The sequence below is a fragment of the Zosterops lateralis genome, assembly GCF_965231275.1.
Source record: "Zosterops lateralis genome assembly, chromosome: 8".
NCBI lineage: Eukaryota > Metazoa > Chordata > Aves > Passeriformes > Zosteropidae > Zosterops > Zosterops lateralis.
The window spans coordinates 23733311-23758783 of record NC_139768.1 but is presented as its reverse complement, the minus strand read 5'-3'; the positions used below and the strand labels follow the sequence as shown (position 1 = coordinate 23758783).

The 25473-nt window shown below is 42.4% G+C and overlaps 1 protein-coding gene across 3 annotated transcripts in view; it reads left to right on the top strand.

Annotated features, from left to right (window-relative positions):
• FGFR2 (fibroblast growth factor receptor 2) overlaps positions 1 to 25473 on the top strand; it is an 80868-nt gene that overhangs the window by 13204 nt on the left and 42191 nt on the right. For 2 of the 3 annotated variants that reach the window (XM_083866532.1, XM_083866533.1), the window contains exons 3-6: positions 4772 to 5038; positions 5736 to 5810; positions 12743 to 12912; positions 18944 to 19067. In XM_083866532.1, coding sequence (XP_083722658.1) covers positions 4772 to 5038; positions 5736 to 5810; positions 12743 to 12912; positions 18944 to 19067 — 636 coding nt within the window. The remainder of the gene's footprint in view (positions 1 to 4771; positions 5039 to 5735; positions 5811 to 12742; positions 12913 to 18943; positions 19068 to 25473) is intronic. The other variant, XM_083866534.1, reaches the window with a different exon arrangement.

Below are 25473 nucleotides of genomic sequence, written 5' to 3'. Positions count from 1 at the left end.
GCAGGGCAGAGCTGGCAGCTGGCTGACAGCAACAGTACAAATGGGACAGCAGGAATCCAGTGGCTTTGGAGCAGCTGATGGATGAATTGCAAACACTGTTTTGTGCCCCTTTGTCTAAGGAGCCTTTGTTTTGCTGTTGGCTAGTGGGAGATGATCACCATGGCCAGGAATGACTCTCTGCATTCTTAAACTGGTGGCCCCGTGACTTTTGCAGGCTGATTTTATCATCCATTGTCAGAAGAGGACATGGAGATACTCTTAATATTGGTCTGCCAACTTAAATTAAGGGAGAATCCCATCATCTTGTCGCTGGGAGGTGGGAGGGAAGGCTGCAAACCTGACTGGTGATACCTGGGCTGCCTCCTGGAGAGAGCCTAAAGCCTTGGGCTTGACTTGCAAAGTCGTGAGACCTATTTGACATCCCCATTCCATGTTCATCCAGTGTGGTCTTGCTGGACTTCCCTCAATGGCAGGAAAGCCATGAGGAGGGGTAGGAGAAGCAGCAGCAGCAGTGGTGGTGGTTGGCAGCCTGGTGTTCCCTGTGGGGACATTCAATTTTGCAATGAACCTCTTGGATTCTTGACAGGTCAGGTCTGTTGACCCTTCTGGGCACACTGTGGTGAGTGTTTAGTTATTTACTAAAGCCTTTTGAAGTGAAAGTGGCTTGATGGGGTCTGAGGCTTTTGTGTTCTGGAGAGTTGTGTGAGAGTCTTTGCTGGGGTTAGCTATTAGCTGATTGTTTCATTATTTGGCTCTGTAACTAAGTAACTAAATGACTTGAGACTTAAGATAAGCAGCTCTTTGTTAACATTTTATTAGACGGAGACAATTAATAATAATGATAATGATAATAATAATAATTTAATGCCTAAGGAAGTAGAAATCTCTCAGTGACCGAATCTGGAACAGAAACATGATTTGGAATACAATTGCATATCTTAATAATCTGAAATAGAGCAGTCAGAGTGTCCCCAGTCCTCTATTGTGGTCATGGCTTTTATACAAACAGTCTTTACTCCACTTGATGGCTGGATGGCATAAACCATGCTGTGAGGCTGTATGAGCAGGCAGAGAAAAAAGTTCACAGCTGTTTATTTAACAGCAGCTTGGTTTTCCATGGCAGTATTGTTCAACAGCTCCACCTATAAAGTTTAAATACATTGTGTGCACCACTATTACGGATAAGGATGTAGCTGAGAACAGAAAATAGCAGAAGCAGTGTCCCCTGTCCTGCAGTGTTTAAGAACACCCAGAGTCGTTCTGCATGTGCCTTTGTTGCTTGTTTGGTGTTCTAAGGGGTGACAGACAGGTGTAATTCACGTCAAGTCATGCACCTTTGCAGGAGGAACCAATGCCATAGTTACAGGATTTGCTTGAAAAAGAATCTTGTGCCTCCTTAGAATCAAGGAATGGTTTGGATTGGAAGAGACCTTTAAAGGTCCTCTTGTCCAACCTGCCTGCAGTGAGCTGGGACATCTTCAGCCAGACCAGACTGCTCACAGCCCTGTCCAGCCTGGCCTGAAATGTTTCCAGGGATGGGCCATCCACTGTCTCTCTGGGCAACTGTGCCAGTGCCACTCTTGTTGTAAAAACTTCTTTCTATCTAATCTGACAAACCCAACAAGGGCTGGTTCACTGGTGAAAGGCCTCTGGTGATGGCTGAGGATCCAATTCCAAGGCAGAGCTCCCAGCTGGAGGAGCTGGATGTGATAGCTGGTCATCAAGCCTTGCCTGGGGAGCAGGGAAAGAATCCTGCTGTCAGCCACAGGGGAGCCATTGGTGTGATGGTACATGGAACTCGTGGACATGAGTTCAAAATTTGTCCCTGAATTTCAGAGCAGTGCAAAAATCCATGTGTAGCGTCCCAGGGAGAGTTAACGTTGCAGCTTAGGTTGTTTATGTGCTGATGGGAATTTCTGAACAGTTTGATCTGGTTGATTTTCACAGTGAAGCTGTTGGGCGGATTCATGCCTCAGAATCCCACCTGTTCTCTGTTTGCTTTTGGGCACCATTTCAAACCCACACTGGAAAAAAGTTTATAGGCAAACATTATAAAAAGTGACAGTCTTAAGTGCTGCTACATTCTAGTTTGGCAACACAAAGGCTTACCTGAAATAACTCACAATTTCTAAACATGACTTCATTATATCATGACAACACTTTGCTGCATCTTCCCTGATACTCTAGAGAGAAAAAAAATGGAGGAGCATAATATATACCAAATGCTAATAGCTGTTTGAAACTTGTTTTTCTTTAGTGTACTAGTGATTTTCTTTGTAAAAGGATTTTTTTAATTGTAGTTTTGAAATAAATTACTCTTCTCAAGTTTGGATTTGTGTTGAAAGACTCAGCACAAATTTGGGGTAGTAGTTTAAAAAGAGATGAAATCAGGGATGTGATTTTTAAAAATTATTTTCATTTTAATTTCCTTTTAATTGTGTGTGTGCTCATCCTGTGAGTTTCCTGGCACTGTTCAGCAGAAGGGTCTAATGCACTTAAAGGAGGGTTGAGGTATCATCACCCAAGGTGGCTTTTAAAAAAGTTTAAACAGAGACATTTTTAGACTCCACTACATTTTTGGCACAGTGTAAACTCTGTAAAAGAAGTTTTCTTTGCAGGTAGAGCATTACAAAGAAGTCTTACTAACTTCAAAGTAAATTAGGTAACTGGCTTCAGGTACCTTTTTTATTTGACAGTGAAATCTAATTAAAAAAAATTCTCAAGCAGACTCAAACACACTCATTACTGTGATGAAATATATGTAGAAAGGAGCCCATGCTCCTTCTGGAAATTCGATTTCTAAGAGCATAATGTAACACTCAGTGAAACACATGCATTGCAGATCTGTGGGTTCGTGACTGTATCAGCAAGACTGAATTAATTTATAAGGGGTATAAATCTGTACTGGAGCCTGTCCTAGACTCTTGAGATGGAACTCTGCACACTAGAAAGTTTAGAGACTTTGTTATAAAATCTAAATCCAAGAAACTTCACAGTCACTGTAACTGGTTTTGTTGAGTTTTATGTTCCACCTTGGTGCAATGTGTGTGTCAAATCTGTTTCTTTGAGAAAGCATGTTTGCCCTAATGAAAAAGGCAGAAGAAGCTTTGATAGGGCACATTCCTGTAATGAGAGGATTGCAGGGAGAGAAACTGAGCCTCCCAAGTCCATCAGTAGAACCTGATATCTACAGGCATGAGTCTCCCACCATGCTGGGCCCTTCTGGTGCTCATAGAATCATATTTCGAGTTGGAAGGGACCCATGGGGACAATCAAGTCCAACTCCCTGCTCCTGGCAGGAGTGCACAAAACTCAGCTACTGACAGAACTTCAGCATTTCCAGACTCCCATCTACAGGCCTGCTCAGACGTGGTGCTTGTTTCAGGCAAGCACCTGTTGATGAGTGTGATACGGAAAATGAGAACCCAAGGATGAGGAGCACTGGTTTCAGGGTTTTGGCATTCTTTGAAGGAAGTGTGGACTTCAAAGAGTCACCTTTTAGTACTCCTCAGAGTCCCAAGCATATAGAGAGGTGTTTTATTTATTCCTAAGTGCACAGTTGGTGCCCCTGCAGGGCAGGACGTGTCCGGGGTGCTCGGAGAGCAGCTGTCTGTGCACTCTGACCCTCCCCATGAGCAAACAGAAGATGCCTCTGTGCTTCTTTCCTTTATTTACCATTCCTGCTGCCCTTGGTGATGTCCTTGGGAGAGGGATGGTGTGGTGGTAGGGAGAAACCATTTCCAGAAGCAGTGCCTGTTCGTGGGACAGCTTGAGTTCATCCTAGGTGTGCTGAACCTTCCTTCTGCACTGTGGAGACAGTTTGAAGTGCCTGGGGCTGCAGTTCCTTTCCCCCTGCTGAGAGCTGACCCTGCAAGGGAGGGATGAAGCTCAAGTAACTATAGGCAGATGTAGTTTCCCAAGGTTGTTTTTTTGGAAAAAGGCTGTGGTTTGACATTCTTGTTACTGGGTTACAGAAGGGAGCTGACGGATGAGCCATTTCGTTCTGAACTTCTGTGCACACTGTGACTCTGAAAGCTTTGCTTGTGCTCCTGGGTTCCTGCTGTATTCCGCTTGGGAGACGTTGTGAAATAAGTGATGGAGCAAAAAAGAATTTAAAGGAAAAAGTTACTGTCATGGAGAGAAGTGCTGGTAGTGTAGAAGGTAAATGTGAGGCTTTGTGATGGGCACAGGGAGAAAAATAAAAGATATCCTATATGCTGTGTATAGGAGGAACTCATGCTTATTACTTTAGCGAGTGAAAGGGTTTTCGAGCGTTCTTTTCTTTCTAAACAGCAGTTCCCAGGTTTTAAAAATTAAACAGCAACTTACAATAAAATCAGGTGTGGAAAGATAATTATTCATTTGAATTGTGGACCCAAATACTAAGATAGAAAATGGAATTTGCCTTTTGAACCCCTCCTGATGCTCCCACAAGCCCTTGGAAGCCTCCAGATTCCGCAACCCTCATTGTCCCCTGCTCTCTGTGACTGATGAGAAGAGTCATGTGTTGATGTGGCAGTGGGGACAAGGGACATACCAAGACACTGATGAATAGTGCCTGAGCTTTACTTGTGGTGAACTTCTTGAAAATAACCTGCATGTGGTTGGTTCGGTTTTACAACACAGCCTACTGGGCTAATCTGAAACTTTTTTTTTAATTGAACGTTAACTTGATTTCCTTGAAAAGGGACCTTCACTGACCTGTGTTGGAAATTCTCTCCTTTCCTTTCTCTTTCTTCTATTTTTTCCTCCTTTCCTTCCACCTTCGCAGAGCCGCCAACCAAATACCAAATCTCTCAGCCAGATGTTTACTCGGCACTGCCAGGAGAGCCGCTTGAGTTGCGCTGTCAATTGAGAGACGCCGTCATGATCAGTTGGACTAAGGACGGGCTCCCTTTGGGGCCCGACAATAGGACAGTGATTATTGGGGAGTACTTACAAATTAAGGATGCCACGGCCAGAGATTCGGGCCTCTATGCTTGCACTGCTGTTAGGACCCTAGACAGTGATACTCTGTACTTCATTGTAAATGTTACAGGTGAGTGAGTCAAACGCAGGTTTTTGCATGCAGAAGCTGTGAAATGTTGATGTTAAGACACATTGTGACCTAACATGTAACAGTCCACTTGAGCACAGAGAGTTAAAGATGAGTTCTGTCGCCGTTTTGGGCATTTTTCTCCTTGTCCTGACCCTGAAATGGGCTCTGCTCATTTTGTATCTGCTCCTTTTTGCTCTGTGGGCTCTACAGTCATTAACAGCTTCTGTAGAGCTCTCTGTTTTGTGCCACTCTGACAAGATTAAATTAGACAGCTGTGATGATGATAAAGCCAGTAGAATACAGGTTGTTGCCCCCTGTATCAGAAGAGGAAAACGTATGCTCTGCATCCTTCAAGTTTAGAGTTAAATTGTTCTGGAGATGCTCAGTTCTGTTCAACTGCATTTCTTAAACGGAAGTTAAGGTATTAAGTAGAAAGAGATTTTTTTCAATTAGCAAACTCCCTTGGGAATCTTTGTAGCACTTCAGGAAGAACTATTAGCTAGTTTTTTTACAATTTTACGTGGAAATAGCACGTTTTGTGCCTGGATTTTCTTTTTCTCTAGCTTCTGTACAACTAACACAAACACTTGTTCTCCTTGATATACTCTATAGTCTAAAAGATGTAGCGTATCAATTTATTTGTCTGTAAAAAAAAAAGATAGGCTGATTTAAAGACCTGGTTGTTTTTAATGTGCAGATGCTCTTTCCTCTGGGGATGATGAAGACGACAATGATGGGTCCGAGGACTTTGTGAATGACAGCAACCAGATGAGTAAGTAACAACGAACTGTCAGAAGTCACTAGCAAGATCCACGTGGAAAATTATCTCCCATCTTTTGCACTCCTGTCTTCAGAACTTCTTGATTGTTAACTGCATGTACTGTCCAATAGCGGTGTCTTTGTCCTCCTCTGTTTTCTGTTTCATGTAGCTCATAACTTGGAAAAGTAAAACAAAAATAAACTAATATTCTTTTGAACGTGCTTTTCTGGTCTGTACTTTCTTTTCTGCCTTCTTCCTGGCATTTCTGCAGTTTCCTTTCTTCCTGAATCAGTGTTCGATCTTTGTCTCTCAATTTAGACTCTCACAGATAAACTAATTTTTCCTGAACCTGAGCAAAAATTCAACAGAAAAAAACCAAAGATCCAGCTCATTTTGTTAAAAGGTAGTATGAAAACTTTTTAAAAAACTGAAGTTATAATGAGGAAAATCCTTCAATCCCTAATCTCAGCAGAAACGTCCCCAGGGAGAATGAATTTGGAGACAATGAGGTTCTTTTGTCTGCAAGGGACCTTAAGGTTTGTTGCAAAGGAGGCAATTCAGTGCTAAACCCACATTTTATGTTACTTACGCATGATGAAAATGGGCTAAAAGAGTCTTAAACCTATCTGAATGTGTTAAACTTCGTCCCCTTTAGAGGATTCATAAAGCTATTAATAAGCTCTAAATAGAGCACTCTTAGAGAGGAAAAAAAAAAGTATATAAAATTCATATGGGCCCCTTATGCCACTGTGCAGTGTTGCAAAACCCCCTCAGTGACTGGAGGTTTGCTATCGCTGGTGCCTGGTAAAGTCAATAACACAGAGAGCACAGAAATCCTTTGGGGGAGATGTCAGTGAGTGGCACCCACAGTGGGCAGGGAGTGTGTTTGCTGCCCAGGCTGATCAGGAGCTGGCAGCTGCGCTGCAGCTTGGAACACTTGTTCAGGTGATAAAGTAGGAGCCTGATTTCAGTTCCCCTGGTTAGTGCCTTTTGTGTGCCGCTGCCCCTGGCCTGAAGCTGTGAAACATTAGATGCTATTTAAAGTGATATAAGTTCCTAGCTGCCTGTTTGGCCTCTGCCATCTGTTAATGTGATTAACCCTGGGCTGATGCATAGGTGCCTCTGGAAGGGGCTGAGATCAGGCAGCTGGAGGCTGCCCTGACAGAGGAATGTGGTGGCAAAGAGAGTTGGATAGCTTGGGAAAGGGACACTGCTTTTAAAAGAGGTTGTCTAGGCAAAACTCACCAATCCAGGCAGTGTTAGCACTGCTCTGAAATGGAACCATGGTTAGAAATTCCTTTTAAGAAATATTTCAAGTATTTGCTCCTCCTTAAAGCTTTATTGGTGTTGTTCAGAAAAGAGCTTGCGATGTTTTTGGTGACGATTGTGCTTCTGATCTGCAGTGGTGGCTTTGGTGATGCACTGTGAGCATAAATGGCTTTTGGAATAAGTAAAGGACCTGCTCTCAAGGCAGCTGTGCTCTGTAATGGCCTCAGAAGGATTCCTGCTCTTCCAGCAACAGGGAGCAGTGCCCAGTGCTTGCGCTAATGACGCTCTTGTAAAAAGAGCTATCATTTTAAGCTACTGTTAATCAATCTTGATTGGGGAGCTGGTGAAAGGCCCTTGACAGTGTCCATCTGCTGGGACAGGGGTGTGTGCTGCAGCAGGGGCCAGGCACACTTTCCCTGCTCTCAGTGAAAGATGCCTCTCAAGCGCCAACATTTAAACATCACGGATGGCGGGGAAAGCGCAGCTGTGGAGATGGGAGGAAACTGCAAGAAAACAGATTTGGGCCTGAGCAGAGTGTTCCACAGGCAACTCCTTGTGGGATTGCTCTTTAAAAGATGCCCACTGTCTGCTCAGAGAGCAGCACAGCCTCCCCAGGTCTGAGCTGGAAGCAGGACAATGACTGAAGGTTGCCATGTCCCTCCAAGTATTTTGTGTTCAGTGAAAAGTTGCATCGTAGTAACTCCTTGGGTTAATACGAGGCTGCTGAAAGAGAGTTGTGATTTGACATATGTGTGAAAGTCAGGTGTGAGAGTTGGTGTGGTGTGCCTAGTGCCTTGTAAGCCTTCTTTTCCTCTTCCAAATTTTCTGTCGCACTCAAGATGCCACATCTAATTGAAGATACTGGTTCCAAGGGAGGTGGAAGCGTGAACCAGGAGCTGTGTCTTCCCTGTGTGTGCTGTGGGGCAGGCTGTGAAACACAATGGCCAAATGCCCTTTACCTTCCCTGCCTATGGGATGTGGAGCCTGGGGAAGTCCACGACCTCACAAGAGTCCCTGGCTGCTGCTCTTTTACAGAAGTCTTTTAAGTGTTTCCTCAATCATGGTTTGAGCTTTGCAGATCTCAAATGATTTAACTGATGATTTACATACAAATTACAGCTGTGATCATTAAGGATAAGCAATGGAAATTGGCCTGGTTATGCCTTTACTGATGGAAACAAAAGGCCATGGTCTTCAAAGGTTGTTGCTTTTTGATGAAACAATTCTGATAAAGTCCAGCTGTCTTGGCATGTTAATTATGATGAGATGAGGCAGGAAACGGCTGTAGTGCCTTCAACAGGAAGCTGAACCTTGGCATTCTCATTCCTGCATACTTAAAACTAAAACAAACCTTTTAGAGCTGTTTTATTTACACTCCTAAGTATTCTTTTAAGCTGTTTTATTTTCTTTGCCTCTGTTGCAAATACATATTTCAGAGGCCAAGGTTTCCAACTGCAGGTGGAAGAGGCCGTTGAGGAAATCTAGTGTAATTTTCAAGGCTGCCCAGAAAATACAATTGCTCTTGAAGTCGGTGGAGGCTGTAGGTGACTCTTTAGATGTGAGGAGCAGCTCCTCCTTGGGAGAGCAGGGCACTGGTGTGTACCCATGTGCATTTGAGCACTGGCCCTGTGTGTATTTTTCAGTAAGAGGCATGCAGAGCAGATTTCACTCTGCATTTGCTGTCCCTTCAGCTTGACAGATACTTTAACTGTCTGAAAAAACACTGTAGTAGATTTGTTCCAGACTGCATCCTGAATAGCTTTTTATTACTTCCAGCTTTTGTTGAAGGGATTAGTGCTCATGGGGAAGGTGCAGGATTGGTTCCACTGCAAAAGTCCCCTTTCTCCACAAAATGGCTTTGTTGGCAACTCGAGTTTTCCTCTTTGTTACCTTAAAGATGGGCCTTTGCTTGGTTCTTGGAGGGTCATCTCCAAGGGCTTGCTTTTACAAACTTCGGTGCTGATCATCATTCTGGCAGCAGGGGAAAAGACATTGCTGGCACTTCCTGCCTTGTCCTCTTTGTGATTTTGAGAGGTAGCTCTAATTTGAGGGATTTCTATAATCCTGACCTGATGCTGGCAAGGCAGCAGCTGTCATGGTGGTTGCAATCAAGTCCACCAACTCGTTTATTCTGTAGACCTCTGGGTAGCCCTGAAGATGCTGCTGCTCTGCCTTGAATTCTGGTCAGGCAATGGAAGCTTTATGAATTTTTTTTTTCTTATCGCCCTTTAAACAATTTCTTCTGGGCCAAGCAATGGTAAATTGGCACCAAGAACAAAAAGTATCTAAATGTAATCCACATGCTGTTCCTTTCATGCTTTGAAGAGTTTCAGAAAGGATGAAACAAGGTTCAAATTCATCAAATCCTGTAGAGTGGAAACCCACTCAGGGGAGCAGCAAAAATTGGATGTTGCCTAGAAGTGTTTTTTAATTAAAGGTCAAATACAATAGTACTGAAAACCTTGGAGGGGTTTGATGTGGTCACTTACGGCGCTCTATTGCCTGCTTGAGGTGCTTGTCAGGCAGGCTTGGAGTTGACTACTTTTGTATTTCTTTGTATTAGATAAGTCCAAATAAAAACTGAAGAGTCCTGAAGTGAAGTGGTCCCCTGGGCTTCCTAATTTCAATTTCACATGCAGGAGATTTGGCTGATTAGATGTAATGTCTGTGCAGTGGGGGTCAGCAGGATATTTTCTTCACTAATGAGAACTCTAAAGGCAATCAGGAATTCCCACCCGTTCCCCTGCTGCTCGTTACTGCTTCATGCTGGAGTCTGCCCTGTGGTTACTGTGAACTTTGAGCAGTGGTGCCACCTTCTTCCACCTGTCCTGGTAGCAGTGATGGGATGTGATGGACATGGCCCGTGAGAGCAGGCAGCACCTGGTGGTATCTGCTCATTAACTCTGTTCATTATTTTAATGAAGCTTGATGTTTTTCCTCTCAAGACAAATTGAAGCACTAAAAGGTGTTTCAGGTTATGATGATTTAATCTATAAAGAAGAATGCTGTGTGTCAATCAGATCAATCACTGGATGAAAGCACAATATAAGGGCAAGTGTGATGGTTTGTGGATGTTGCTGCCTTTTCCTCTTTTCCTTGAACATGCTGAGGAGCTGCCAATAATGAAAAATGTAGGATGTCTTGGAGCATTTTCAGATGGTGTTTTCCATATGTGATGTCTGCATGTTTTTCTCCAAGCTGATGTGTAATTTAGGAGCATTGCAGGTTAATGCTGAGAATTGTGTGAGGGAAGATTTCCAAACAGACCTTTCTCCCATTCTGGGGTGTTTCCTTTCCCCTTCTGTGGGACAAACCTGAGCCTCTTCTCTTCATTGCTGCCTGTGTCTGCCTGGACTCTTTTCTGCACCCATCTCTGTCAGAGGTTTTCCCTCTGTGCATTTGTTGTGTTGGAGCTTTTCCAGGGGCAGATTGTTGATGTAAAGTATAGTCATTTTCAAGAAAACCAGAGGATGGGCTGCATTACAGCACAGTACAAACCTGGCTGCGTGGAGCAGCTTTCTTTGGGGAGCTGCTGGTGGCTGCATCCAACTCCCAATCTGCAGCCTGATGGGAGCTTCCCAGAGCTTGGCCCTTCCAGGCTGTGGGCTGCAGGGCAGCTGTGCCATGGGTGAGCTGGTGGCTCAGAGGCTGTGCTTGCCAGTGGCTGCATGTGAGCTCTTTGTGTGCATGTGAGAAAGGTTCATGTGGTGGCTGTGATGAGAAGTGACCGTGCTGGCTGCAGAGTTGCTGGGTTGGCAGTGCCCATCTGGAGGCTAAAGTAAGCACTTTGCTCTGGCTGGGATGCTGATACAACTGGTTTGGATGGTTGATTGTCTTTGACCTGCCCCAGTTTACTTTGATTTTGTGGGAGCTGTGAGTAGGACCCAGCAGTGGTTGCCTTGTGGAAGACTTTGTAGCAGTCCAGGGAAAACAGCTTTTTAATCCCTCAGTACCAGCATGTAGTTCTGCCTTTGCCTGGTGTACTTGTAATGTAATTTAGCCTTTGCGTGTAGCAGTTAATTCCTCTGGTTGGCTTTGTTTAAAGTCTTCTGTTGTTTTAATGTGATCCTGCTTTTAGCAAATAATGTTAACAGTGATTTTCCTTGCATCCCTAATTCACTTTAGTCTGCGTAACAATTTCTTAGTGTTGCAGTTAAATTTTCAATAGTTACTTGATTTTCTATTTTGATTACATGCACAAATTTGCTTTGCTTTTCTACTTCATTAATTTTAACACTAATTGCCACTTCGGGCAAAAAAAAAGAAAAAAAACCAACCCAAACACTTATCGTTCATAGCATCATTATAGGACTTGCGTTTAGAATGTTTTCTTTATACTGAGAGAGACTTTGTTAAAGGATTTATTCCTGTATTTTCTGCCCAGCTGTATTTTTATTTAGAGAGGGGGTAGCAGGATTTCTGAGTTTGCACTGATTGTAAGAACTGCTATAAATATTTGAGGAACGGAAGAGTTTATTTATAGTGGAGTGTTGGCCTGCTAATGAAGGAAATGAAACAGGGCTGAGAGAAATGGAGTTATTTTTCTGGACCCCTCTAGTCCTAAAAATTCCAGGCTAATCTGATTTGCTTCAGGAAAACTCCATTGTAAAAGAAATTAATGTTTCCTACTATTAAACAGGTCTTGAATCTTTAACTTTAAAAAAAAACCTGTTATGTTGAGACGACTGAAGCAATGCCATGAAGACGTTGGGAGGTGTAGATGAAGTGGTGCAAGGATCCAGAGCATGGGGTAACCTTGTCTTTGGGTCTCTGTATCCAAGTTTACTTCTGTGAGGGTAAAAACATATAATGGGTAGTTGTAAATTTTGTTCTGCTGCGTTTCCTCTACTGGTACATGACAAATGTGTTTTTCATGATGTTCATGTGGGCACAGGCTGAGCCAGGACATGGCAAGAAGTGAGTGAGAACCAGGAGAGCCATGTTAGGGTCTGGAAAAGTGATTACCTCAGAAAATGTGTGTTGAGAGAGAGAGAGACTCGTTTCATGGCATGTTTTTGGATGTCACTGACCCTTTGGACTTCAAGAGGCTCATTAGTGTGGGAAACCCCTCCAAAATGATAAATGTTTTTTGCTGATCCACATTTACTCGTTTGGTTTCCCCTGCTTGTGTTAAGATTTCAGAAATATGTTCCATTTGTAAATACATTTCAGTGGTTTCTATGGCAGTTGCAATACAGTTCACCTTGGCATCATCTCACACTCAGCCTTTAGCGTGCTGTCAGATAGGTTGGTGCTTTTATCCCCCTTCTCACAGAAGGGGAAAGGGGAAGGCTGATGATTCCAAGCATCTTCTGTCTTGGTCTGTCTGGCTTCACAGCTGAGGGCCAAAAATTCTGAGTTTGAACCATCACGGTAACTCAGCTCGAGGTCAGAAGTGTCTGATGAGAGCCCGGCCCCTGTGTCTTACTTGATGTACACCGAACAAAGGTTGTGTGTGGTTAATTATTGTGATTTTTGTCTCAAATTAAATACCCAGAGCAGCAGCCTGAGCTGTTTGCAAAGCCCTGGCTGACACTTGGAGCACACGCTCTGCAGCCGTTTGTGCACTCTTTTTAAACCGTGCTTAAAAAGGATTCATGTGGCCGGTGGAAGGGGCTGGAGATGGGGCTCAGTTTCCAGGTGCTGATGTTTCTGGATGTGTCCCTTTGGAACAGGGGCTCCTTACTGGACACACACGGACAAAATGGAGAAGAGGCTCCACGCCGTGCCAGCCGCCAACACCGTCAAGTTCCGCTGCCCGGCCATGGGAAACCCAACGCCGACCATGCGGTGGCTGAAAAACGGGAAGGAGTTCAAGCAGGAGCATCGCATCGGTGGCTACAAGGTAAGGGCTTACAATGTCATTTTGTAATTTCTCTTCTTGACCAAAGCTGTAAAAAAAAAAAAACAAAACAAAACAAAATGAACAATCCAAAGCCAGTCCTCCTCCCCCTCAAAAAAACCAAAAAACCCACCAAAAACTTGCTGAAGTCAACAGAAAATCTTTTAATGGCCTTGGATCAAACGTGGAAGCAAAAAGAGGTGGTTGTTTTCTTCTGGGGAAGGGTGGGTGGTTTCTTTGGCGGTTACTGAGCACTAATTCTATATTTATTTTTTCTTTCTGAAATTCAAGCTTCTAGCTTAGCAGTGCAGCTAAGGATTATTTATAGAGATGTATTTGGAAAACTAAAGACTGACTTAGCAAAGCAGATTAAAACTGTTTTGCTCTATTCATTTTTGGCTGCTTTGTTAAAAACATGACCATCCGCTTTGGTGAGTGTAAGGCAGTTTAATAAAGGAAGCCTTGGAAGTCAAAAGTTATTATTTTCTATAGAGTTTATGGCCTGTGAAACTGAAATGGGAAGAAGAGAATTTGAGGGAAAGTAACAGCAATTACTTGGAAGGGTTTGTTTGAATTTTAAATAGCTTCAGATTAGATGTCTTATTCCGAGTTGGTGGTTACTGATTAAGAGAGAGTTTTCGGGAGGCCAGCTCTCTCTGTGTGTTAGTGCATGGACCTTTAACCTCACGGTATCTGCCTAGGTCAGGTCAGAAGTCAGGATCCGGTCATCTGATCCCTCTTCTCCAAGGAACTGGGAATGCGTGACTTCGGTGGCAAATTGCTGTTCAGGCATTGCCATTTCTGACTTCCCTTCACCTCTCCTGTGGGTTTTCTCTCAGCAGTTTCCTCCTGTCCCCGACACCTTGGCAACTCCTCCCCAAAGAGGAGAAGTTTCTGGGGCTTGTGCTGGGATGGAATCCCCATCCTGGAGCGCATGCTGAGCTGCTCCCAGCAGTTTGCAATGGTAGTTAGACTCAAGTTAGCTGTCTTTGCTAGACAGAGCTCAGTTCTGAGTCCTGAGGCTGCCCCCTAGTCCTGCACCACTGCCTTGCCCCCATGGTTGCAGTGTTTTTGCGGGGGCTGCCTTGGTTGAGCCATTGCTTGGTTGAGCTGTCAATTCAGGTCCTGCTCAGTGCAAAAAATCTGTTTTCCGGTGCAGAGGAGGACAAGCCTCAGTCTCCTTTCCTCTCTAGCTGGATTTACTGTAGAAAGTGTCAATTTTTCCAACATTTGTGTTAGCAGAGAGCAGAGCCCAGAAAGTCTACCCACATGAGCACTAATTATCTAAGTAGACTTTTCCATCTATGTTTGCTTACACCATAAATTTCTGTTGCTTATGAGTGTACACCTGGCAACACCTTCTGCCTTTCATAACGCTGTGGAGTGTTAATGAATTGGCTCCAATTCAGTGATTTTTGCCCTTCTCAGTGCTTTTTTAAAAACAAAAAAAGCGCCAATTAAGGAAAAAAAATCCCCAACCAAACTAATCCTGTCTTGGAAAATAATAGTAACTGTTCTGGTAGTAACCAGGCTGTTATTTTGAACACTTTGCATCTGATGAAGGGGAAATGAAGATAACACTTTTGAAGACCATGAAGGAAAATGTGTGTCTGGAGAGGCAGGGTGGAGATACCTGGTGCCTGCTTTGGGAGGGGGATTTTGGTGAAGTACATCAGCTTATGTGGGGCTCTATGCTGGCACTGCTGGTCTGTGTTAGGGAGCTGGGTGAGATCATTTAGATTTGTGCCCATTAAGTGGCACAAATTAAACTTTTGGTCATGTGTATTATATGTATGCAATTTCCTAGGTATGCATATACTCTGGAAGGAGCCACAGGTGCCTGTTCCTAAAGCCAGCTGGATACGTGAAGTCTATACCTCTAATTCTAAATCATAACTTCTTGTATCTCTTTAGTTCAGAGGAAAAAAAGAGGGCACACAGCTGAGGATCTCAGATTTTCTTGTTGCTCAGAAAGACATTAAATTTTAAATTATCTTGTAGGATTTACTTACCATTGTCAAATCAACCCAAATCCATGTATATTCTATATTCCGTCATTTTGAATGACCATCTTTGAAGATGGAAGCTTGTTCCCAATGAATGGGTGTTAAAGAGTGAGAACTTAGGGCTTTTGGAACCTGTGTCCTCGTCTTCTTAAAGAGAGGCAGGGTGAAGTCCCTCTGAGCTTAGGCAAAATTACACTAGAACAGAGAGAGAATTGCATTTTCTTGACACCACTATTACAATGAGCTTTAAATGAAGGAGTCCTCAGGAGGGACTGAGTCCATCAATGTTGGTCTGTGTTCAGCCAAGGTATCACAGCAGCTCATGGTGAATCTTGCACCTTAACTTGTCTAATGTATCTGGGTGTTTCTCTCTGCAAGGCATTCTTGCTGGAGATATTCACAATACTTTGAGGTAGAATCGCTGGAACCAAAACTAGCTTATCTGACAGAGGAGACAATCATCCCTTGAAGCTTTAAGGGACAAAGGGAAGGGAAAGAAAAGGTAAAGTTTCCCAGTAATCCTTCAGCCACCTCTTTCCTGCTAAGAGCTGAGAAATCCCTTGGTGTGTATTGTTTTTATCTAAATCAGATAGTGGCCTGTAGCACTTTGTCCCTGGACTGGGGAATGTCTTGAGTCAATTTGCTCTCAGGCAGGCTAGCAGAAGGGTGTATGTGCTGGCCAAGATAACTTCCAGGGTGGAATTCCTGCACTGTGACTAATTCTGGGTGGTGAATTTCAAAATTGATCCTTTTACGATCTTTCATGATATACTCAACCTCCTTAAAATAAAGAGAACAGGATCAGTTACTGAATATCTAAATCCTTTTTACTCTGATTTTTTTAAGTGATGATAACTCTTGTTTGTACCATTAGAGGCATTTTATATTTATTTTGAGTTGATAATCTAAATCCTCTCTGAGACCACAGGAGCCTTTTCTTTCCTGTCCACCACCCAGAAAGCAAATGCACTTCTATCAGCTGTTACTGTTTAAGCATTAACACATGGGTGTTTTCACCTATGCATTTGGATAAGCTTCATCACTGCAGTTGTCTTAAACACGTTTAAATTCAGCCAGGTAAATACAGAGTAAGAAAATTTCTGATTACAGGAACAACTGCACAAGCCTGTGGCCTCTGCCAGGGGTGTTCTGTACTTGTTCTTTTTGAGCAGAACCACTGTGCTGCTGTCTGAACTGTGCTGATTTTGTGGAGAGTTGTTTTGGTTTCTAACTCTTCTTTCCTTTTAAATTAGTTTAAAATTGATCCATTTTTAGCTAAGTGACAACTTTTCATAACATTTTCTCTTCAGTGAAGACACACATTGTAAGACTGAACAGAACTGTCCACTGTTCTTTACAGGATACTCCAAAAGCAAAAAATGAAAAATTCCTTGCTCCTTCCCAGTTACCTGAGTAATATTTGTTGGCATTTTGATTCCAGTTTGTTTCTCACCTCCAAACTATAACTTTACGGTGCAGTTTGTATGCACTTGATATTGATAATTCAGTTTAAAAATTGAATCTTTTGGAAAGATTGTTTGGAAGACTGGTTAAAAACTTGATGGAGAGGATTTCCCCCCAAAAAAGTTGTCAGTAATTTGCTAGAAGTGTCCATAACTGGTCAGGGAAAAAAACTGTGCTAAGGGATGTGGCTTTTCACTTAAAAAGGCCATATTACCAAAGCCTGTGTTTCAAGCTGTGTGGGTGCACAGATGTGTCTGGACTGTTACATGCCCGAGAATGAAATGTTGAATTTGGAAATCTTCAGTGAGAGAAGAGGCTGCTCATTCCCAGCAAAGGGGATTTTCCTGGACTTTGCAATTCTGCACTTGCAGCCACAAAGCACTAAGCTGATAGTCATGTTGGATCCAGATCCCTGACATAAATCCTGTTGTCTGACAATGTGTCATAACTGCTTTGGACCTCTACAACAGTTGTTTAGCTTAAACCAAAGTGGCTTAAGCTGTTGTTTTGTTATGAAGATATTATCTCTGTTCATGGAGTTGCAAGAAGGGAAATTGCACAAATACTTTTTAATATTGCCGTCCAGTATATCCACTTGTGGCTGTAAGTTAGTTATTTTTTTTTTATTGAACATAAACAATTTCTCATTTTTTTCTGTCAAATTAATTACTTGCAGCTTGTTTACAATTTTTGGCTGTTTTAGCTTTTCTGGAGCTGTAATCTGTTCTGTTTTACAGTCAGATTGGTTAAAAACTCTTGCTCTGATTCTGAGAAGTGTGCTTTAAATTGTAATAGCAGAAAGTTCAGGTCACTTTGACCAAGTGTCCTTCAAAATAAATCACAAAGAAGTAAAATACTCAAAATATGTAGCTGTTGTATTTGTTGTTTACCAACAGTTTATGACAGTGGTTCTTCCTGACCCAAACTTTGACTTTCAGGGCTGCTCAGCAGAATGAGATGTTAAAATAACACTGATAAATTCTCCCTAGTTCTATAAACTTATGCCTTAGCTCTTCACAGTGTGAAGAAAAATGAAGATATCATTTTGATGAAATCAATACAATTGTTTCACCATCAACACAAGGAGCTGAGAAGAGAAGCCTTAAGTTTGGGCTGGAGGTTTTGAGGCCATGTCACACATTTCTCTGATGTTAGCGTAGCATTTTCTCTTCTCCTGCTGCTAGGATATTGCCCACACCTCCTTTGCTTTTCAAAGCCCACATGGCCAGTTATTAGCTAATATTATTAATCCACAGCTAAGCAATAATAGACATATCCAGCTATTGAGATAATTACTAGCTGAGGGAACTACAAGAGCCAGGAGCTGCCTATAGAGGGAACTTCTCTTCCAAGCTTTGGACTGAAGGCATTTTTACCTCCAGCAAGTGCTCTTGGCACTGGGATGTGGCCCTGTGGAGCTTTTCCTGCTGGATAAGGACCTACAAAATAGTCAGGCACAACGCAGGATTTCATAGCTATAGTTGTAATGATGTTTTAAGAATGTATAGTTACTGGAAGCATCACTGAATGGTCCATAAATTTTTCTCATGTACAGCACTGAATTACTGCTTTCCATTTGGCTGATTAAAATGACTGTACCAGATTTTGTTTTATTCCATTTGCTGAAATATGTACTTTGCAGTTGAAGAATTGTATGTTACACTACAGAGAATGTTAGGCTTTCTGAGCACTTTGTCAAAAATGTAATGCTAAAACAAGGAATTAGTCCACAGCCAGCAAAAGGTCATTTTGGGAGCCAACTTCTGATGCAGGAAATATATGTATGTACCGGATGGCTCTGTATCCTTCCAGTACTGGGCTGGATCCTATTTTCTGTGAGACCAATGCCAGCACTCCTTTGGAGTTCAAATGGGAACAGAATCAGTACCTTTAATAAATTCTGCCTGAGAGGGATTCTGTGAGATAAATGTATATCCTTACATTCTGTTTCCATAAGGATTTTTTTCAGGCATTTTTTGTGAGGCAGCATGATTCTAGGATTCATTTCTTTCTTGTGCTGCCTCAGTGCAGCAGGAGGTCTGGGGGAGGAATCCCAAACATCACCCCTCAGTTTCTCTAAAGCATGAGCTGTGTAATTGAGCTTTTAAGAAGGATGGAGACCTAGATGTTAGGGGATCATATCCATCCTGTGTTGCTGATGGGTAGTTAATACCAGGTGGCTGTTTGGAAACAGGTGGGGAATATCCTGAGGGTGTCCATTCACTTTAGAGTGGATTGAAAGGTAAAGTCCAGTTAGACAACTGCTGCTAATTGGGGCCATACTGGTCAGCCTGGAAGGGCTGAGTGTGCATTGACATCTGCAGTGCTTGGAGCAGAGGCCAGGTAAATTTGTAGCAGAAGGTGTGAAAGCTTTCACTGCTGCAGCTGTGTTGTCCTGGATTGAGCATAAGTCATTTCCAGTGTCCAGAAGTGTCAAACGAGCACAGAAGAGGCTTTCAGCTGTGAATTAACAAGGCTAATTATTCAGGGAACAGTTCTTTTGGAAGGGGAGAGGGTAAAACTCTGCTTGAGAAGATGCCAACCTCTCTGGTTCCACCCCCCAGGTCCGTAACCAGCACTGGAGCCTCATCATGGAGAGCGTGGTGCCGTCGGACAAAGGGAACTACACGTGCATAGTGGAGAACCAGTACGGCTCCATCAACCACACCTACCACCTCGACGTGGTTGGTAAGTGAAGCTATCATGGGCAGGACAACGTTTTGTACTAATGACTTTCTCTGTTCAGACCTTTAGAACGGAGCTGATACATCCCACGTTTATTTTGGAGATGATTTCGCAGCACTCCAAAGATAAGATTTCACTGCACAGCCAAGTGCTTCATAACTTGATGTATTAATCTGTCTCACTCGTGTCTGTAGGCTTAATCTACCCCTGCCTTGGCAAAAAGTATAATATCCATGTGTAATATCCACCCACAAGATTGCCATGGAGACCAAATAATAAGTGCTGATGCAATTTTAATCATTAGTATTGCAATTTAATTATTACTTGTACAATTGTACTAACACAGACTTTAATAACTGCAGTTATGAGAACTGTCAAGCAATCCTTAAGAGTCCTGTTATTATAGCTGAAATGATTTTTTAAAAAAATTTAAATGCTAGATATTGACTTTGCAGCTGTAGCAGATCTGGAGCTTCAGGAAAGGCAGTTTGCATTCACAGCAGTCTTGCAGAGATCTGACTGGAGCCTGTTGGGTGGGCTCTGAGCAGTCTCCAAAACACAGATGATAAAAACTCTGAAGAAGTATTTTACCTGAGGAAAAAAATCTAAACAGATGTGTGAATTTTAAGTAGTAGCAAAGCTGTGATTACACAGGCCTGTTGAACACAGGCTTAATACTGTTATCTTATTAATACCCAAATCCCGTTGACTTTAATGAGGCTTACAGATACTGTTAAGTGGTTAGCTAAATTAGAGCTTGCAATCCTAGGAACAATTTCTGTTCGCCTCTAGTCTTGCTGATTAGCCTGGATGGGTGTGAGCTATTTTATTGACTCTCAAGGCATTGCTGTCCAAAATAACCAGTGTGGCTTTTCCTATAGGACCTTTAGGGATCCGAGCCATGGTTTCTGAAGTATGTCTTGAATGGGCTTTGCTCTCTCCAGCTTTGCGAGGTGATCTGAGCATTACTGTGAATGGAATTTTTGATCAATCACTATTGAAAGCAAATGTTAGTTTGATATCATATTCTATTTTTGGCTGGTGAGAGACAGCCCAACTCCATAGATTCTTTGCAGAATATCTTACTGTAAGTGTGGGCTTATATGATTTAAATGGTGACAAAATGTTCATTTCCCTAGTTCTGGATTGGGTTTACATGAGTAAAAATATATCCCTTGCATTGTTTTGGATGGTCTTTAAAAGCAGAATCTTGTTTTGTCTGGGACCACTAAATTTGTAGAAACACCCAAATCCAAGAGAAAAAAGTGCCAGTTTCTTGGGTGGCACAAAAGGAAAACATTCCATGTGAAAATTCCAAGGAGAGCTAGCCTTTGTGGGGCAGAGGAGGAGAAAGATCACTTTGTGATGAGGATGTCATCAGACTAAAGCCCCACCACCAACCCTCGTACTTCTAATGCTTCAGAGCCCATGAACCACCCAGCTCACCCATACTTGAGTTTGGACAGTCAACACTGAAAGCACTGGGGGTTTTCATAGCCTTGGCAATATTTTGTCACAGAGTGAGCTCTGAGTATGGCTGAGGTGAGCTTGGGTGGCTGGCAAAGCCATTTTTGTGTTTGAACACTTGTTTAAACAAAGTTTATAGAGGCTGCAGCAGGAACGGCTGCCGGGGATGGATGTCGGTGGTTGTGGTCAGCTGTGCTCTGCATGCTGTGGTTCTCTGCTGGCCACCTCACCTGGGGCTCAGGCTGCCTGCAGGGGCTTGCCAGCCTCTAGGACTGACTCAAAATCTTTCCTTACTGAAATGAAACTGGTTAAAAATCCCCCTTCTCTACCCCCTCTTCATTTTCCTGGCCCAGCCTGGCGTGTTTCGTGTTGACCATAAATTTCTTCGCCCATTTTTTTTTCCTAGCGAATGTGTTCATGGATGATGCGGTCACTTGAGCAAATATTTGTCAGAAGCCCTCTCACCTCCTCTCCTGCTTTGAGGCTTTTGAATGTCTTGCATTGAGGAATATTTTGCAGGAGTTTATTTTTCCTGGCGGTAAATTATAGTGACCTGCATGAATGAATGGAATGGTAGTAAGGATTATGTCATTTATTTAAATGTCTAGTCCTTTCCTATAGAGAGGCAGGAAAATAAATAATGAGGTTTTCAAAAGTGATGAGAGGTTTGGGGTGCTGGGTACCCAGCTGATAGCACCCAGAGGACCCTGCTTGTGTCCTGTAAGAAATGAAACCAGAAGTCCAAAAATTACTTTTGCAAGTCACAACCTGCATTTTGGAGTCCTGCGTACTTAGTAATTTTACCACTCTTTTTTTTTTTTTTTTTTTTTTTTTTTCCATTTCATTTGATGAGTTCAAGGGTATAATTGTGAGCCTCTTTGAAAACCTGTGCATTGGAATGTGCACCTTGGGTTGAGTTTAGTGTGAATCTCTCAGGAGACTGGGATTTTAACCTAAAGAGGGGTTGGTGTTGGAGTGCTCAGCCGTTCCTGTGTGGCTGGAGGCTTGCAGTAATTGTGGAGCATAAAATTGCTGAAGCAGTAAATTAAGGCTGGCCAGAAGGGGAAACTCTGACAGTTCTTCTAGCTGAGACAGTTATACAGAGTTAACTTTATGCCCTTTTTTCTGTTTTCATATGAATTTTCAGTTCCCACAGGATTGTGGAGAGTTATGAATGTTTGTTTAGAGGCAATTGCGTACGTAGACCGCATCTTACAAACTTCAGGTCGTAATTTTAGGTCGAGTTCTGTGTAGAAAACTGTCAGTTGAAAGCCTCTGAAATTACTTTTCCTATATGGTTTAACTGGTTCCAGAGCTGATTAAGTGTAAGTAATAGCAAATGGTATTAAACATGGTAACATATTACACTAACATGAGCATCTGACTATATGGTGTAATGTAGAGAACCCTCTGATTATGTCACAGAGTTGGGAGGTATCCCAGCAGAAATTGTGCCAAATAGTGACACAATGCTAGTTAGGAATATGTCAATAACTTTCCAAACCTTGAACTCTTTTGACAATTAAAAAGCCTGGAGCCAGCAGGGCTGAGAAATTTTCAGTCAGAATGTAGGTGTGAAGTATTCTCATTTTTACCTTGTAATTACTTGCAAGAACTCTTAAGAGTCAGCTCAGATGGTCTTGTTCAAGTTTACAGACCTGGCAAAACTCTTGCCCTGATTTTTTTTTTTTTTTTACAGTGGGAATAGAAAGTACAGAAAAAAAGAAACAGCAAGTCATTGGCAACCTCTCTATTTTACAGGATACTTGTGCACAGTGACTGTGTTAGCAGGGAATGGCCCATTCAAGTTGGCCAGGATGTTCTGTGCTGGACAAAGTTATTCTCTGCATGTTTGGGATACCCCAATCAATAGCCTTTTTCGTCCTTCTCCATTTATTTCCAAGTGGGGATTGCAGCAGGGCTTTGCTCAGGGACTCAGATGTGTTAGGTTGCAGTAGTGGCAAATGGTGGTGATACAAAACTCCACCAGGATGCTGTGAAAGGGAGACGAGTCAATTTTAGCTTTTTATTAGAGTAGGACCCAGAGGCTTCAATTAATATCGGATACTTATTGTCCAGGGCAACATGCCAGCACACAGTAATTGCTTACAAAAGAAATACAGCAAGGCCAGGAGAGGGAAATGTCACTGTCCATTTTAGAGATGAAAACCCGAGCTGCGGAGTGATGAAATTTCTTGCCCTCGGTCACGCAGGAAGCTGGTGACAGAGCCAAGAAGCAAAGCTGGTCTTTGAATCCTAATCCAGTACCTTAATTAAAAGAATGTTCTTTCCCTTGTATAGTTTAGCCCATCAGCTGGTTTTTTTACATGCAGCTGAAGTGCCTTTTCTCCTCCTTTGTATTTAACAGTAGGTAGAAACTTTGGTTTTTATGGTAAGCTTACTAATAGACTAACTCCATTCTCATTAAAGGTATATAAAGTCGTGCAATCTTAAGGGAGAAGGAATGAAAACGATGTGGTTTTCACTGGAGTTGCATTGTAGTGAATCCGGGTTGTAGGAAGCAACGTGGGAATGCAGCCACTGAGACTTGTATATAATTAGATCACTCTTGGATGGCAATTATTGCTGGAGTACAATTTCAGCAGCAGCAGTTCTGTTTGAGCATGGAGGAACTAATTGAATTTGGGTTTTAACGGCAAAAGGAAAAAAAAAAAGGTTACTCTGAGCAGTCCTGGGCCAGGTAGCTGTTTCTGCCCTATTTAATGTTGTCATCCGGGGAGACAAAAGATGGTTTGGTTTCAGGTGAAGTTTGCCACGTTACCTCATTATACTGGGATTTATAAGCAGCTGCTATAGCACAACACCTCTGCAAAGGATATATGAGGACCCTGCTGTTTGCTATAAAAATGAATATGTTGCAAATACTTTTTTTTTTTTTTTGAAAGAAGCGCTTTTGCAGCCAGGTTAGCAGTACTTTGAGCAGTCCCTAATTTGCCTAATAGCCATGCCTTTGGCTCTCTTTGCTGAGGAGTGAGCTCCAGGGGTGGCAGAGCACCACGCAGCTGTCCCTTAACAGTAATTCATATTTTCATATAAAATCGGTGTGAGAGTAACTTCTCATCCAGAAAGCATTTTAAATGACTCTCAGTTTAAAGCTTGTGCCTCAGAAATCCCATGTATGAGAGATTTTACTGATGGCTGTGCAGAAAAACACTTTTATTCTGAACTCTTGGTGGTTTTAGAGTGCTATAGGATAAATTTTATTCTTGTTCTTTTACAGCTGTTAAAAATCTTATTAAAATGGGATAGACATTTTGCTATTGGTACTTCACTGTTTATGTTTCCCTTCGTTTAGACAGAGGGAAAAACTTCTGCTTTTGTTTCTACTCAAGTTTTATTTTGGGACTTTCATGTGCTCTCACAGTCTCTAGCTGCAAACATGGCATGAGTACATTTTTATTTTTTTTAAAGACGTGTTTCCATTTGATCATTCCCGAATTCATAAAAACATATGGATTGTTGTTTGCTGTTTTGCAGAGGCTTCTTGAAGTAAAGCTCAGAATTAGTTTGACTCAAGTATAGTTCTTCCCTTAATTTCCAAAGAATTGTTTTTAGGATTCGGGTTACATACAAAAAAGGAACTGACACCAACTCAATAACATGCCTTGGGTGTTGCATCATTAATGTCTGGCAGGAGTTAAGGGGGCAGGTATTACAACCAAGCCTAAACTTGCATTTCTGGCAGATGTTCCTGGAGTTGTTGACTGGCTCTTCACAAGGACAAGCTTTGGCTTGATGTCTTCACTTTGGCGCTCCAGGCTGGGACAAGATGAGACAGGGACAAAAAGCATGAAGGAATCCAGGCTGATGCCTGCCCTCAGGTTAGGCTGAGAGGGAAGATGCTTTTATTTAATGTGCTGATAAGCCCAAAATGTGGACTTTACACCTGGCACCAGGATTTTTGGCAAGGTGTGTGCATCGCAGGAGGAATTAGGCAAATTGTTTAGTGCTGGGGGCTGTGTGGTTTGCTCCTGAAAACAAAGCCCACACTGTGATGGTTCAGCTCAAGGAAAATGAAAGCTTATGGGGTTTGCCCCCCCCTCTTCCTTAATAAGGTAAAAATATTCCAACCCTGTAGTTTTATAGCATTAAAGCTTCTGATTTCATTGGAGTAGTCTGGCTAAATTACATTTTATGGACAAATACTGGTGTCATTACTTCATCTGCTGGGTGAACAGTGAATTTGTCATGTTTGGAATGCTTCCTGCAGAGTCTGCTGGGGAGGACTGGTCTCCTTGTCCCACTTTCTGTCTTATTACAGCCCCAAGGCAGTTATTTCTCTTTCTTTTGATGAGTGATGAACAGGATATTGTTTCAGCTCTGTTATTATCATTTTTAATCATGCCTTCTAATTTGTGCTGTATCCTACTTGTGGAAGTGCAAGTAGGAATTTGCAGGAGTTGTCTGAAGATGCAAACACAAGACTGTTGCCTTGTTAATATGCAATTGGCATGTGTCGAAAGCCATATCTGTGCCTGATAAGAGGGACTTTCTGACCTGATCCAGCCTTTTCTCACAGCTTTATTAGTGGAAAAATGGCAGTGTAATTGGCAGTAAATTGGTAAAACTATGTTTTAAAAACACAAAAAAACACCGCAACCTAAAAAAATTATTATAAATATAGAAAAGTTGTAAATGAACTGTGATACAGGTTGGATGATGACATATTGAAGACAAGCACAAGATTTACAGTCCAAGAGAAAAAAAAAAATCAAGGGGTGTTACCAGGCTGAGAAAGGTTACAAGGGCGAGGAATCCGGCGGTAGAAAAGCATGGACAAATCAGTAAAATGTAAAATTCTGTGTCTAATAAAGAAAAAGGTCACACCTAGAGCCTTAGTGTTGGTCTCCTCTCCTCCCTCTGCTCTGCAGACCACTGTGTGACCTGAACTCCAGAGGTGGCTGTGATTTACAGCTTTTGA